This window comes from Callorhinchus milii, unplaced genomic scaffold, assembly GCF_018977255.1.
Source record: "Callorhinchus milii isolate IMCB2004 unplaced genomic scaffold, IMCB_Cmil_1.0 Scaffold30, whole genome shotgun sequence".
In the NCBI taxonomy this organism is placed as follows: Eukaryota; Metazoa; Chordata; class Chondrichthyes; order Chimaeriformes; family Callorhinchidae; genus Callorhinchus; species Callorhinchus milii.
The window spans coordinates 516893-532995 of NW_024704771.1; the positions used below are offsets into that span (position 1 = coordinate 516893).

Consider the following 16103-nt stretch of genomic DNA (forward strand, 5'->3'; position numbering starts at 1 on the left):
TCAATTTCTTCATAAATTGAGTGATACAAACGAGCAGTTGGACATTTCTCATCTGTTGGAAGTTGACGTGTACAGAAATTAAAATATTAAATTGCACAATGGAGTTTGAAATGGAACTACATATAAATCTGGATAGTGTAACATGGCTTTTGATATTTGAAATAAAATCAGTATCTTATCCTTACTATTGCGTGTTTATGTATAATAATCCTTGCATTTTGATATAGCGCATTTCACGTCGGGAGGACGTCCCAAAGCGCTTCACAGAATATACTGTAAAGTGAATTGACTGTATACTTGTGGGCGAACGCGGCAGCCAATTGCGCACAGCAATGTCCCACAAACAGTCGTGGATTGAAAATGACCAATTTATTATTGGTTTTGGAGGGATTATTATTAGGCTCTGTGTGGAGTAAGGAAACTTGCCCAAGGTTTCGCCCTCTGCCTGGAATTGAACTCAGGTCTCTCACTTGCAAAGCGAGTGCTCTAACCAGTGAGCTACAGGACTCAATGTGCATATTTCTGCATGTTTTTATTTTAATGTGCATATGAGTTTGCGTTGCTCTTCACGCTCAGATAAGTACCTATGCATGTTTACATATCACTGGGTGCTGGTGTGTTTACATATGTGTGGCTTTGTGATTTTATGAGTGTGTACCTGTTTGTCTGTGTATTCGTGTGTGTAACATATGTTAGTGTGTTCAGTATATGTCTATGTCTATTTGTGTCTGTGCGTGCGTTTATGCATCTGTGTTTGTGTAGGATCTCCGTATTTGAGTGTGTACGTCTTTAATTTCCGTTGGTGCATCTTTACAGATCCATGTGAAGCTATGGAATGAAATCGAGATAGTATCAAGAGACAAAAGAGACATGGGTATGAATGGGACACAAGTTGGTTTTATCTGAATTAATCAGCAAGCTCCTGAAGGCGATCCTGAGACCAGGTAACCAGGCTCACCTCTTCCCGAAGAATTGGTGTCCGTCTGTACCATCAGCGCAAACAGTACCATTGCTAACAGGAGTCCGAGCACGATGCAGGCTGCAACTGGAATGTTGACCGTCCCAATCAGCTGAGCTTCGCAAATCAAGGACATAACATTTGTCGTTTCCTGTTTATAACATTGAATAGTCGAAATACACTTTCGAAACTGTAATGAAAAATACTTTACTGAAAGTTATCTTTCTTGGGTCAAGTGTTATAAAGTGTATGCCGGCGTCGTCAGAAGAGTGTCAACGCCAGCTTAACAACTGTACAACAATTGAAGTTAAACAGTCTCATTAACTCCTAAAATAAGATCACTTCTGGGAGTCAGTTTACAAATATACGGGATTTAAGTGTCTTTCATTTTTTTTAGGTTAAATGACAATATCAAGTGATAGTATCTGGGAAAGTTAGACATATTATCGAGAAGACAAATACCTATATTACTTACCAAAATAGGTAGGACGGATTGCCTGGCTGGGAGGTACATGACCTGCAACACATCACATACACAGTTAATCCAGTGATGATTCTATTCCTGCCTTTTAAGCCATCCCAGAGTTAAATCTGCATTTGTCAAGAAAAGATAACAAACTATTGAGGGATCGGATCCCTCCCCTACCAGAGCAAACCACACCGGCGTCTTCTTTATGACTACAGTCACTTCGAGCCGGGAACGGAGAGACACAATCCCACAGAAAGGATTCACTTCCTCTGCAGTGAAGCTGGTCCAGCCATATCTGACCAGCGCCTGATCCAAACCCAGCCTGACCCACAGCCTTCACTGGGGGCCCACAGTCCAGCTGTCTGCAAACCACACTGGCCTCTCGTACATCCCAGGCATCGTCGCAAACCGTCCCCCACTTGTTATTGCTCAGTATCTCAACTCTTCCGGAGCAATTACTGCTTCCTCCAACCAACCGCAACTCCTGCCCTGAATAATAATAATAATAATAATAATCCTTGCATTTGATATAGCGCTTTTCACGTCTTCTTGACGTCTCAAAGCGCTTCACAGAATAGACTGTAAAGTGAATTGATTGTATATTTGTGGACGAAACGCGGCAGCCAATTGCGCACAGCAGCGTCCCACAAAGAGTCGCGGATTGAAAATGACCAATTTATTATTTTTTTTTGTTTTGGAGGGATTCATATCGCACACCTGTTAACCTCTCACACAAATAAAAATACGTGTATTTTATTATAAAATATAATTCCATGTCATTATCATCTAAAACATTTATCCTATAAAAGCGTGCAGTCAACGCATGTTACAGTAGATACTGTGAAGCATGTTGAGACATCCTCCTGATGCGAATAGATTCACAGCAAATACGAGTTCTGTTCGTTCATTTATTTCTCATTCCGGTACCTGATAGGTGGTGCCGCTGATCAGGTGAACTCCCAGCGCACTGTTTGGCATGATCTGTTTTTTTTTGTGTAGCTTTCTCTGCAATTAAACATAATAATAATAATAATAATTCTTGCATTTGATATAGCGCTTTTCACGTCTTCTCGACGTCTCAAAGCGCTTCACAGAATAAACTGTGAAGCGAATTGACCGTATGTTGATGGGCGAAACGCGGCAGCCAATTTGTCCCCACAAACAGCCGTGGATTGAAAATGACCAATTTATTATTGCTTTATTTTCTTGAGGGATTATTATCATGCGTTTGGAGTAAGGAAACTTGCCCAAGGTTTCACCCTGCCTGGAATTCAACCCAGGTGTCTCGCTTGCGAGGTGAGTGCTGGAACCACTGAGCTGCAGGACTCCACATACATGTATACACAAAATGGTTCAAATATGAACATAAGAACATAAGAATTAAGAGCAGGAGTAGGCCATTCGGTCCCCCGAGCCTGTGCCCCGCCATTCGATAAGATCTTCTGACATAAGTCTAATTACCTGCCCTATCCCCATATCCCCTAATCCCTCTATATTTTAAAAATCTATCAGTCTCAGCCTTGATGTAAAACACAAATGAAATATTGACTCAGAAATGTTTCCTGAGGAACATGTTTTGTTACCTGAACAAACGACGCCCACATCCTCCGAATGCTCACAGTTGTGTTCACCCCAAGGTGGTGAGGAACACAGCCACAGGAAGGGTTCCTGTGAATTGCAGTCTATGTCATCCAGCCAAATAGGTCCAGATCCTTTGTCAAATTGATCCGAATCAGTAGTATCCAGAGCTCGGCCACAATCAACTGTTTGCAGATCACCTGAGCAGCTTTGATTCCCATGGAGTCCGAGCAGACTGTGCCCCAAGTCCCATTGTAAAACACTTCCACCCTCCCCTCACAGGAATGTTGCCCATTCACCAGCCGAAGCTCCTTGTGCTCTGTGAAGGAACAATGGTAATAAGAGCTTTTCAGATCTTCTAAACGTCTCAAAGCGCTTCACAGAATATGCTGCAAAGCGAATTGACTGTGTGTTTGTGGGCGAAACGCGGCAGCCAATTGGGCACAGCAGCACGTCCCACACAAGCAGCCGTGGATTGAAAATGACCAATTTATTATTGTTCTACTTTCTTGAGGGATTATGATCAGGCGTGTGGAGTAAGGAAACATCATTGTGAAGTCCTGTAGTTCAGAGCGAGAGAGCTGGGTTCAATTCCCGGCCGGAATCGAACCCAGGTCTCTCGCTCTGAACTACAGGACTTCACAATAATGGTTTTTAATTAAAGTTTTCGATTTATTTACTGTTTCGTTTCATGCGGAGCAGCGTTTGTGGAATTAACTCTATTACAGATCCTGCAAAAAAATCTGTAGGTGGCCTTCAAAATATTGCATTGGACGTTTCAAATAACCTTTAACTGATAATACTCCTTATATCCGATAAAGGACATTGTGGAATTTCACACGCTCCACAGTTTTTAGAGGTTTTGACAGCATAACTATACAGATTCAGCAAAGCTCAAATATCCCAGTACCAGCGTTAAATATAATGACCATGTTTGATCTTCAGGATTGTTGACCAGGGCACCAGGAGAAACTCGTTCGCCATCTCCAAAGTGCTCGGGGGATTTTTGTTGTCACTTGAAAATCTTTATTGTCACTTTATTGTCACTTAACCCTGCCCTAACCCAACCCTAACCCTAAAGGTAATGACGGCCTCAGCAGCATCTCTTCGATTCGATTGTCAGCCTTTTCCATGATTAACCCCATGTAGGGATTGAACCCACAACCTACTGACTCAACGGTGGGAGTGCTGGTAACAGAGCCCGGCTGACACCCCTATAGTGATGGCGTAACTCAAGGCGTTTTAAGCTCTTACCTGTACACACAATCCTCACATCTTCTTTGTGATCACAGTCGTGCTGCCCCCATGGAGACGAGGCGCACTCCCAGAGTGCCAATTCCTTTCCTGAACATCTCACCTCATCCAACCAAACTGGCCCTGAGGCTCGTCCGCAAGAGGGAGCAGCTGTTGCGTTAACTCCAGATCCACATCCCAGCTGCTTACACACAACATCCGCCTCAAGTGATCCCCAGGAGTCGTCGCACACCGTTCCCCAGGTACCATTGTAGTAAATCTCCACTCTCCCAGCGCACGAACTCCCACCGTCCATCAGTCTGATCTGAACATCTTCCATTGAACATGAACAAAGTTTGATTCAAGGTGTAACGTGCAGCAGTTTACACGGTTTCATATAAATGATCAAGTGGATGTAGGAGAGATAATAAAATAATAATAATAATAATCCTTGCATTTGATATAGTGCTTTTCACATCTTCGAGAGATCTCAAGATGATCTGGGTGTGCTATGGTAGAGTAGATCATCAGTCATGGGCAGCCCAATCTCTTTTAGTCAAATAGTTCTGAATTATATAAGCCGGCGCTAGCACTGTATATTGCTCACAAACAATCTCAGAATAAAAGTTACTCAAATGCAAAATACAGTTAAATAATAATATTAATCCTTGCGATTCATCAAGCACATTATCACATATTTGAGACATCTCAAAGTGCTTCAGAGAGTACATTGTAAATTGAATCGATTGAATATTTTGTGAGTGAAACGGGGCAGCCAATGGTGTACAGCAGTGTCCTACAGACAGTCGTGGATTGAGTGACCAAATTTTTGTATTTTTTTTAAAGAATTATTACCACCCCTCAAAAAGCGATTCGCCAAACTAGTGACAACCAGTACTAGTTAAAACCTAGTCCTGAAATTGCAATTATTGGTAAAAGGTTACTTACTTGTATACTGCAGTTCAACATCAATTGTATTCCCAGTTGATTGGTTCAGCCTCATCTGTGTGTGATCTGTTCCAAAGTTAAACAAAACATCAGGTTTCCATTTGGGAAGAAGCACAACAGATGCGTTTTAATATTATGCAGCAACGCAAAAATTAATTGTTAAGTCAATTTAATGAGTGCGTATGAAACTTCATTAGGTATTGAATGTCATTCTCTTGGCACAGCACATTCGCAACACCACACGTGAAATAATTCCATGATTAATTGTCGAGGGTATGTTGCTCCATGTTGTTTCTACATCGATGGAGGAAAAGGCACTCACCGTCAGGAAGGCACATTGTAAGGTATTTTGCAATGATATTCTATAATATTTTCGATGACGCTGATTGATTATATTTATCGGTAAAAACAAATGCACTCACCTGAGCAAAGAACTCCCACGTCATGGCTGCTCCCGGTGGATGGAGCCACTGTGGAATGTGGGCAGTTCCAAATATGTGTCTCGTTTCCCGCACACTGAACATTATCGATCAGCACAGGTCCAGCGCCTTCCCCATACTGGGAAGAATTGTAGGCTGAAATCACAGAGCCACAGTTCAGCTGTCGACAGACGACATCTGCATCTGGCATGTTCCACGAATCATCCAGCAATTTGCCCCAGGTGCCGTCATGGTAAACCTCCACTCGCCCGTCACAGCGGCTCCCTCCGTTCTCTAACCGTAAATGCCACTCTTTACCTGCAACGATTTCCATCGTTAGTTACTCGCTCAAAAACGTGCGAGAGCTGAAGGCAAGATAATCACAGCTTCGCATCACCACGCACTGACAGTCATGAGGTGACAATACACATAGAAAGCTCTATAATAACGTAGAGAGTAGAGAGCCTTTCACAGACTGCGATGATACTCGCACCCAAAGCAACACATAAAACAGCACAGAATAACACACACTGCAACGGAAGTGACAGCAGCAGCATCCAGCCCAAAACCCAACAGAATGCTACTAATGTAGTAGGAGCATAAGAAATGTTAATGATAGGAAAATATTGGAAAAAAAATCATTGGAATTATAGCTGATGAGCATTATCGTCACAGCCTTAAAACCAGAGGGTGTTCTCCATAAGGTCCAGACTAGAATGTGGCAACGAGGAGTAACCCTTGTGTAGTCTTTGCTGGCTCCGCTCCAGTTTGCAGTAATATAATTCATATATTTTTACAGACTCAGGGCAAAGCTGTTTATTTCAAAAATCCGAGGAAGCCAGGCATTTGGTTTGTGCTCAGTTTTAGAGACTGAGACTGTTGGCATCCGTGACACCTGAGTAATAATTCATCAACAAATGTTACTCTTATATTGGATCAAATTCTCTAAAACAAACAACCAGCTGTTTTAGAAAAGCTTGACTTTTTATGGTTTGAAAGAGAATGTCTCAACTGTTTTGTAGTTATTGGCTTTCTTGCTTACCAAACACAAGAGTCGCGACCCTTTACAGTATATTCTGTGCAGTGGGTTGAGTGTCTCAAAGACGTGATATGTCGCTGTATCAAATGTAAGGATTATTATTGTTATTATTTCACTCACCCGAACATACAACACTAACGTCGTGTTCATGTGTGCAGCTGAATTCCCTCCAGAATGACACAGGACAGTCCCACAGGTGGGATTCGTTACCCACGCAATTGAAGTCAGTTTTCCAGATAAGACCTGTTTCCTTCCCAAACTGTGCTCCACGACCAGTTGACAAAGCGATCCCACAATCTAGTTGCCCACAGACCACATCGGCGGCCTGTAAATCCCAATAATAATCGCAGATAGTTCCGGATTTATGTTCGTACTGCAACTCAACCCTGCCAGAACAGTTGTTATTGCCACCGATTAATCTGGGGGGATGCAATTCTGTAGAGGAAGAATTGACAAGTGTGAATTACAAGCAACACCAGCAAAGGCCGTTAACGACTTGTGATTGACGGAGACATTGGGTACCGACAGCAAACAGGTGAACGCTGAAACCAATGCTCAGAAATGCAGAGTCAGGAATCGACATGTAGATTTATGACTGATGCAGCGTCGTGCAAAACAAATTTACCTCCAAGTGTTTTACCCAGCTTCAAAACAACACAATATACAATCGTGTCCTGCCCGATACGTCAGGGGGACATCCTAAAGAGTTTAACAGTAGCTGCCGTGAAATGGCGGGGCTCAGAGGACGAGGAGGGGAATTGTGACGGTTCTCACTCCTTGTTTCGCTTGCAAATTTTACTAACGCTTACTTACTAAGTGGCCTCTGCTCTATTCTAAGCCTGTCAATGTGAGTCCCTGTTCCAAGGTGTCTCAACTGAGTCCGAATGGATCAATCGGACAGGTATTCGCAGATGACTCCGATCCCCGTAACTGGGATGTCGAATCGGAATCTGTTGGAACACCGATGTCGCCAGCTCAGCACTTTATTTCGTTCCTTGCTTCGAATATTACAGAGACTTCAGGATACACTCAGCAAAAACAACAGCTCTTTATTAAGATCTAACAACCCAAAGGCTATCTTACATATAAGAAATACTACAATTTAAGACATACAACATTGGGATCAAATATAACTAACACGATGACTATAATAATAATAATAATAATCCTTGCATTGGATATAGCACTTTTCACGTCGGGAGGACGTCCCAAAGCTTCACAGAACACACTGTAAAGTGAATTGACTGTACATTTGTGGGCGAACGCGGCAGCCAATTGCGCACAGCAATGTCCCACAAACAGTCGTAGATTGAAAATGACCAATTTATTATTGTTTTTGGTTTTGGAGGGATTATTATTAGGCTCTGTGTGGAGTAAGGAAACTTGCCCAAGGTTTCGCCCTCTGCCTGGAATTGAACTCAGGTCTCTCACTTGCAAAGTGAGTGCTCTAACCATTGAGCTACAGGACTTCACAAACATAACATCTAGCAGCACAATACTACATTATTATAAAGTAATTAAACCAACCCTGATTTGTGCAGTAATCTTGTATATGTCTTTACGTACTGGATGACGACCATTTGACAGAGACCACGAGGTGCACGAGCTTTGCTTTTTTTATTGGTCCGAAATTTGAGGGTTTTTCACGTACGAGATCCACGTGGCTTTCCAGGATGTTTGTTAACTGCCGGTCAATCAAGTAATCGTGAGCCCAGTGCGTGATGCAACCAGGGCACCTCATGTATTGCGTTCACTAATGCTTTCCCAAAACAGTTTCTGCCACAAAATCGTTTGCAAGCTTTTTCTTACCCTGAATCTAATTAAAGGGACAGACCTCTCCATTTCCCTTCAATTAAACGATGTAGATATACACACATATAGTTCTGTAGCGGAGTCCTGTAGCTCAGTGGTTAGAGCACTCGCTTTACAAGCGAGAGACCTGGGTTCAATTCCCGGCAGGTCAGGGCCAAACCTTGGGCAAGTTTCCTTACTCCACACAGAGCCTAACAATAATCCCTCCAAAACCAAAAACAATAATAAATTGGTCCTTTTCAATCTACGACTGTTTGTGGGACATTGCTGTGTGCAATTGGCTGCCGCGTTCGCCCACAAATATACAGTCAATTCACTTTACAGTGTGTTCTGTGAAGTGCTTTTGGACGTCTTCTCGACGTGAAAAGCGCTATATCAAATGCAAGGATTATTATTATTATTATTATTAAATAATAATATATTAAATATTATATATACATATTATATATATTATATATACATATACTATTTTCATATTACTAAGGATTACAAAACAGGGTAACATTGACAGAATGACAGTATCACAGGCCCCTCTGCCCTGCCTTACCATTTGCAAATTAAATTTCAGTTTCTAATAATCCTCATTTTTGATATTCTGCCGTTTACAACAGTGGGACGTCGCAAAGATCTTCACAAGATCCACTGTGAAGTGTAATGACTATGAGTCGTCTGAGACAGTTAGCTCGAGAAAAGCAAAACTTTCTTCAACAGTCCACGTGCTGCGCAATTACAATTTGCTGCATTCTTGAAAAAAGTTTTGCTTTTCTCGAGCTAACTGTCTCAGACGATACATAGTCATTACGCTTCACAGTTTGGGGATGGGGCGCTGAGGGTGGGAGGTGGGGGCAGCCTGACACCCCCCCCACCAAAAAAAAATGGGGATTTAATAATAATAAACTGACATATGATGGGATGCATACCTGCCCGTACCCTCCGTTCCTCTGGCTCCGGTCTGCTCCACATCCCCCGCCCTAACTGCCCTACCATCGGTGGCCGGGCCTTCAGCCTCTCAGCCCCGAGGCTCTAGAACTCCATCCCTCAGTGCCTTTGCCCTTTCCTCCTTCAAGACCTTTCTCTTGCCCGTGCCTTGAGCTCCCCTCTCGACTCTCTACCCCTCCTCGCTCCCTCCCTTGCCTCCCCTCACCCTGACCATTTCCCCCCTGCTCGAGTCCCAACCCAACTGTCCAGCGCCTTGGGACGTCCTCCCGATGTGAAAGGCGCTCTATAAATGCAATCTTGTTGTTGTTGTTGTTATCAGAGTTTCTCAAACTCTGGTTTGCCACAAACAGAAGAGCTGAAAAATGATCGGAGAGAGAGAGAGAGAGAGAGAGGTATTTACCTGAGCAGATGACGCCGACATCGTAGGTGTGTGACCCAGGATAGTGACTCCAGGGTTTCGAGGGACAATCCCTCAATGCAGATTCGCTCCCTCTGCACTTAACGTCGTACGTCACAACGGGACCTGAGCCTGCGCCAAAGTGAGTTGTCCTCAATGCCAACTCAGCCGCTCCACAGCCCAGCTCCTTGCACACCACAGCCGCGGCCCGCATATCCCAGCCCCTATAGCCAGACACTCTGCCCCATCGTCCATTGTGGAAAAGCTCCACTCTCCCGACGCACGGGTTGCGTCCGTTCGCCAGTCTTAAATGTCCTGCGGGAATATCACACACCAGGTGGGGCGTTCATTTGAATTGATCAAGATCCCGGTCCTCACCTCCAAAGCCCTCCACGGTCTCGCCCCACCTTACCTCTGTGACCTCCTATCCCCCTACCAACTCGCCCGCTCCCTCCGCTCAGCCGACTCCGGCCTGCTTCTAAATCCCCGTTGACCCACCCGCTCCACCATTGGTGGGAGAGCCCTCAGCCACTCTGCTCCCAACCTCTGCAATTCCATCCCCAATCACTCCGCCTCACTCCCTCCCACCCCCCCCCCCACTCCTTAGCCTCCTTCAAGACCTGCCTCAAGACCCTCCTCTTCGACCAGGCCATCGGTCACCCCCCTTACCCTCCCTTCCCTTCTCTCCGTCCCTGACCCTGGCTTAGGTCTGAAATGTTGTACACTGTCCAGTGCCTTGGGACATCCTCCTGCTGTGACAGGAGCTATACACCTGTAATCTTGTTGTTGTTGTTGCTGTTGTTGTTACTCTTCACACATTAAATACCGCAAAGCACTTGGACCCATTTGTAGGCTATGTCGAGGCATTACATCCAATACAAGGATCATCAAGAATGGGACTTTGGCAATAGTTTTCAGAATAAAATAGATTTGAAGATGCTGCAGCCACATGTTGTCGTCTGACACGTGACATTAAAGGTCTAGCGGGATGTGGGACAATACTATCATGATTGGATAATTGATGCTCCTCGAAAGGTAAACGTGAACTGGAATCTGGTTGGGATTGTAGAGCTGGCTGGAGAAGCCTATAAAACATTGAGATGATTTGAAGAAAAAGACGAGGATATTAAAGTCGTGTTCCTGAGGTTTGTAAAAATAGGGGCTACTTAGGGTGGAGACAGAGCGGACAGGGAAGAGATCGTTTCACATTCTGTTTACACCGGTTTCTCAGTCAAAATAGTCAGTTGGTACATATTAAAATTGTCATGCTCAGATGGAAGACATTCACGGGTCCCACAAACACGGGGTAAAAAGCAAACAAACTGAGGAAATATTCCTCTTTATTCAGTATTGTGAGGGAGAGAAATAAGTCTAGGACAGACTGAACGTCAGATGTACTGAAGTTGTGGAATAGTTCATCACAGCAACAACAACATCAACTTGTATGTGTGTAGTTCCTTTCGCACGGGATAGCATTGCTAAGCGCTTAACAGGGTAGAGCTTGCTTGGCGCACAGCCTGTGGGATAGGAGAGTTGACCATAGACACGGTCAAAGTGTTTAACTTGAATTCTATAGGTTTAAGGCATGGCAGGTGAAAGCAAGGCCAGCAATGGTGACGAGAGAGACCCAGGAGATGAGCGGGAAGCCTCCTATATATTCGTTTGCCCTCCTTTTCACCATCGGAGGCAGCACTTTCAACCACACTGCCCTGAAAATCTGGAACACTTTCCTGGTAGTGTCCTGGAGCCTGCGGTCACCTCCCTCCCCCCCGTTGTGCTCCATAACAACAACAACAGGATTACATGTGTATAGCGCCTTTCACGTCTGGAGGACGACCCAAGGCGCTGGACAGTGTAACAGCATTTTAGACCCGAGCTGGGGTCAGGGGGGGAGAAGGGAAGAGAAATGACCGATGGCATGGTTGAAGAGGAGGGTTTTGAGGCAGGACTTGAAGGAGGCTAAGGAGGGGGCGAGGCGGAGTGATTGGGGGATGGAGTTCCAGAGGTTGGGGGCAGAGTGGCTGAAGGCTCTCCCGCCAACGGTGGGGCGGGTGGGGCGGGGGACGTGGAGCAGACCAGAGCCGGCCTAGCGGAGGGAGCGGATGGGTTGGTAGGGGGTTAACAGTTGAGCGCTCTGAGGCGCTACCCTAAGTGAGGGGCGATGTATCCACAAGTTGTTGAGGTTGTTGAGGCCGAAGACAGTGGACAGAAAGGTGTGGATTTGGTATGTGAGTGTCAGGGTTTGTGAACACGATCTATTCTGCAATGGAGCCTGACAAGTACAACATCAGCAACAAACTGCATATACAGCAGAGTTAGCACCTTTTTATGTCGAGAGGACATCTCTAGGCTGGAGTGATAGCAGTAGGGAGTTTTGTGGGCACGGCGACCTTTTAATTTAATCGGATTTTATGAACGGTGTCGCTGGGGAGCCAATAACTAATTAAATAATAGCATAATACTCACCTAGTTTCTTAGCTTGACTATCGACTTGAGGGCCTGAAACGGGGAAAGGTATCGGGAATTAGAAGATTGTTTTGGTGACCGAAGCCCTTTGGCCTCTTCGATCTCATTCTCCCACGAATGGTATTTTGTGACAGATGGAGGGGGAGCAGTGCATTTAGTCCAGTCAGTGCTCCTTCCAATGCTCAATATGCTCCAATTGAAAGTTCAATTTAGGTGATAAAGGCTTACTGAAATAGGGTAAATGTTAAAAGATTATTTTCACTGGTCCAAGCATTAGTAACTAGAAGCCATAAGTTTCACATAATCACGAACAACCACAAGTAGGCACGGGCCAACACATTCGCTGAAATTTACAGGAATCAGTCCGTTTTGCCCATCGTCTCTGTCTGGCCTCTCACAGCAAACTCTTCATGAGTCCTTCTGCCCATCCCCGCCCCATACTCACTCTAAGCCTCGTCTGTCGTATACCTTTCAATAGTCATACATATTTCCTCAACCTCACACCTTCTTTCCTTATTTCTGACCATCCAGTGACAGCGATCGTGATGTAACTACAATAAAAACGAATTCAAAATCTTGCAGCTATACAGCACCAGGCACACGAGGTAGCACGTTGTCTGATCACCTCCCGTCTCTCCCTGGTTCAACGTCAAGTCCTCCCACTTTTAAGAGCTCTGAGATGCTACCCCACTTAAAGGGTGCTATGCCATTTCAAGCTATCTTTCTTCCAGTTGAAACACACTGGATCTTGTGTCGAGTACTTTACTTGGTAGCAAATTCTACATCCCAACAGCTCATGTATATTCATCCCGCTATTTAGGTTACAGCGAGTTGTTTGGACTTGAAATTGTCTACCTGAAACACAGGTAGATGTGGAATCCGTAAACATCCTGAAGAGGCAATTAGATGAACATCTAATTTATCAAGCTTTTAAAATGGAACCTGTTTTAAAACAAGAACATATAGAGTTGTCTGGCACTAAGCGTGTCTAAGCCAAGTTCATAGATCGCTTCAAAAGGTAATAAGACAAAACCATAGAACATTGCAGAGCACATGCCATCCACACTGTTGCTGTGCCTCCGAAAGAACAATTAGTTTTGTCGGCCCAGAAGGCAAGGGTTGAAATCAATAAAATAAACCAATTCTTGCATTTCACGCGCCTTTTCGAGATGCCTCGTCGCATTTTCCCATTTTCGAGACGCCTGAAAGTGCTTTGCAGAATATGCTGTGAATTGAATTGACGGTATACTTTGTGGGTGAAATGCAGGCAGCCAATTTTGTACAGCAGTGTCCCACAACCAGTCGTGGATTGAGTGACCAATTTATCACATCTTTTAAGGAAATATTACCTCCCGAAAAGCGATCTACCGATTGACTAACACCAGGATTTCTACTTACTGCTAAACAGGGGGAGTGCGGAGTTAGAAAACTTGCTCAAGATTTCACCTTGCCCAGGAATTAAACCCAGATCTCTCTCTGGTGGCAAATCTACAATTGTTATTCTTGCAAACATATCAATTGTATTCTCTCTCCTAAAACGACCGTTACAAGACCCTTCAATTTTCTATACTGCTGACAGATCCGATTCTCATAGGACCTCTACCAAAACGTAGTTCTTGACACCGTGTAGTAATAATTATATTCACGAGCTAACTGTAATATACAAATAGAAAAAGAAAAAAAATAATATTTATGTAGATGACATAAAAAGGCAAATCAAATGAATTTGCATATAATATTATTCATTCCAAACAGACGTAATATATTATATATTACTTATATTATCTACCGATGGACACTGGGCGAACTCAGGAGTCAATTGCTCGTAACAACGTCCTACAAACAGGTGGGTGACTAATTTTATTTGGGGGATTGTTGGCCAGAGCACCGGGAGAGAGAGAGAAACCATCTTCTCTTTTGGAATAGTGCCACTGGATTTTGTCTGTCGACCTGACCAGGCAGACATGAGCAAGGCTTAAAGAAGTAAATCACCTCCGACAACGCAGGACACTGCACTGGAGCATTACCTTGGACAATCTGAGTTCAAAGCCATGACTGGGGTCAAGACTAGTCTCTAAGAGGGCGATAACTCCTGAGCGAGCCTGACACAAAATATCCAGGGTGACCACAAAGTTGTGATAACATTATAATGTCTAATAAGCCTCAGAGAAATTGTGATGTATATATATGATATATTTAGATAATACTACTAATAATAACAATAATCATGGCATTCAATATCGCGCCTGATCCCATTGTTGAAAGGTATCTCAAAGCGCTTCAAGGAATATACCGTAAAGTGTAGTGACTGTCTTTTGTTGGTGCGGCAGCCAATTCCGCATGGTAATGTCCCACAAACATTCAGGGATTAGGTAACCAAATTATTATTTTTTTAAGGTGGTTTAGCTTCTACAGAAATGCGGCACTCTCTCTCTCTCGCCATTAGCGCTGAGTGTGAGTGTTTGTGTGTGTGTAAGAGGGGAGAGGGGTCTCAAACCCACATCCTCCTGATTCGGAGGAGAGAGAGAGAGAGACCGAGCCTGGCTGATATCTTACTAATTTCCTCAGCAAAGCTGCGACCAAAATGGAAGCGGTAAATATCTCTTTATTAGGGTAGATATCACTACTTTTTGGTCGACTTGTAATAACAATAATCTTATTTTTTTATTTCTTTTTTATTTATTGATTTTATTGATTTTATTTATTTATTATTTCTTTGAGACGTTTCAACGATGCGATAAGGCGCGATATTACGATAAAAAATATAATAAAAAACAATCATTGCAATAAAATAGTAAAATAGTAATAAAATAATAAAAAGAATCATTTGATACAGCGCCTCATCACATCTTCGAGACGTCTCAAAGCGCTTCACAGAATATACTGTAAAGTGAATTCACTGTGTATTTTGTGGGTGAACGCGGCAGCCAATTGCGCACAGCAGCGTCCCACAAACAGTTGTGGATTGAAAATGACCAATTTATTACTTTTTTTTGTTTTTTTTTATAAAGATTAGCCTTAGCTTTCCAGTCAGAAATGCAATCCTGACCGAATGCTAAAAATTCTACAGCTGGAAACTTTTTAATTATAAATGTAATCGTGATTTTAAATCAGTTTTACTAATCTATTATTTACATTGATATAATTATTATTGCGGGCATGTTTAAATTGCAGAATGGCTTCTTACAAATTGTCACTACATCAAAGCTTCACGAATACTACATGTAAGAAAAATTCAACCTGAAAATATTCAAAACTGTTCATGTTATAATAACTTGGAGATTTGTGTGCGTTCATCAGTATCACTGTGCTGAATTCTTCATTCTTAATGCACCTAATCTATAATTCACATCAATACTACTTACAATCTCAATAATATAAAACCTGCTTTTAAAATATATAATTCTCATGTATATCCTTGGGAAATCATTGCTGATACTATAGTTATTCATTTACAGGCACTAAATGACCCATTGTCACAGGTGTGAAAGTTTCTAACTTGCCATGAACTGCTTAATGTGAGATTAACCATCAGATGTTCATATTTTCTGTTGCACTGACCTCACATAATTTAATTACACAGGATATTTTTAACATCCATTACCCGAACTCTCAAGTCACAAAAAAAAGGACACAAGGAAATGACCTCAATTCAAACTAAATTTGTCCAAACAATTAAAATTATTCTAAACATTCATATGTAGATAAATGAGAATGCCCCCTCGATTGGCATGGAAAATCTGATCAGTAACAAAAAAAAATTCATTGAAATAGCTCCTATCAGGCCGTTTAGAGTTTCCTCACATCATATGATAAATAATCTTCAAATCATGCTTACTCATAAC

General features: G+C 43.0%; 1 protein-coding gene and 1 non-coding gene across 2 annotated transcripts; one reads left to right on the forward strand and one right to left on the reverse strand.

The window, feature by feature from the left end:
• Positions 1 to 911: 911 nt before the first annotated feature.
• Positions 912 to 5816, reverse strand: LOC103190550 (deleted in malignant brain tumors 1 protein-like). Its single transcript, XM_042344769.1, is given in 8 exon segments — positions 912 to 1075; positions 1728 to 1916; positions 2355 to 2432; positions 3011 to 3187; positions 3190 to 3324; positions 4260 to 4571; positions 5187 to 5252; positions 5609 to 5816. Coding segments are annotated over 8 exon segments (1329 nt in total).
• A 2720-nt stretch (positions 5817 to 8536) lies between these two features.
• On the forward strand, positions 8537 to 8608 carry trnav-uac. Its single transcript has one exon. It is a non-coding gene; the product is annotated as a tRNA-Val (tRNA).
• Positions 8609 to 16103: the final 7495 nt, after the last annotated feature.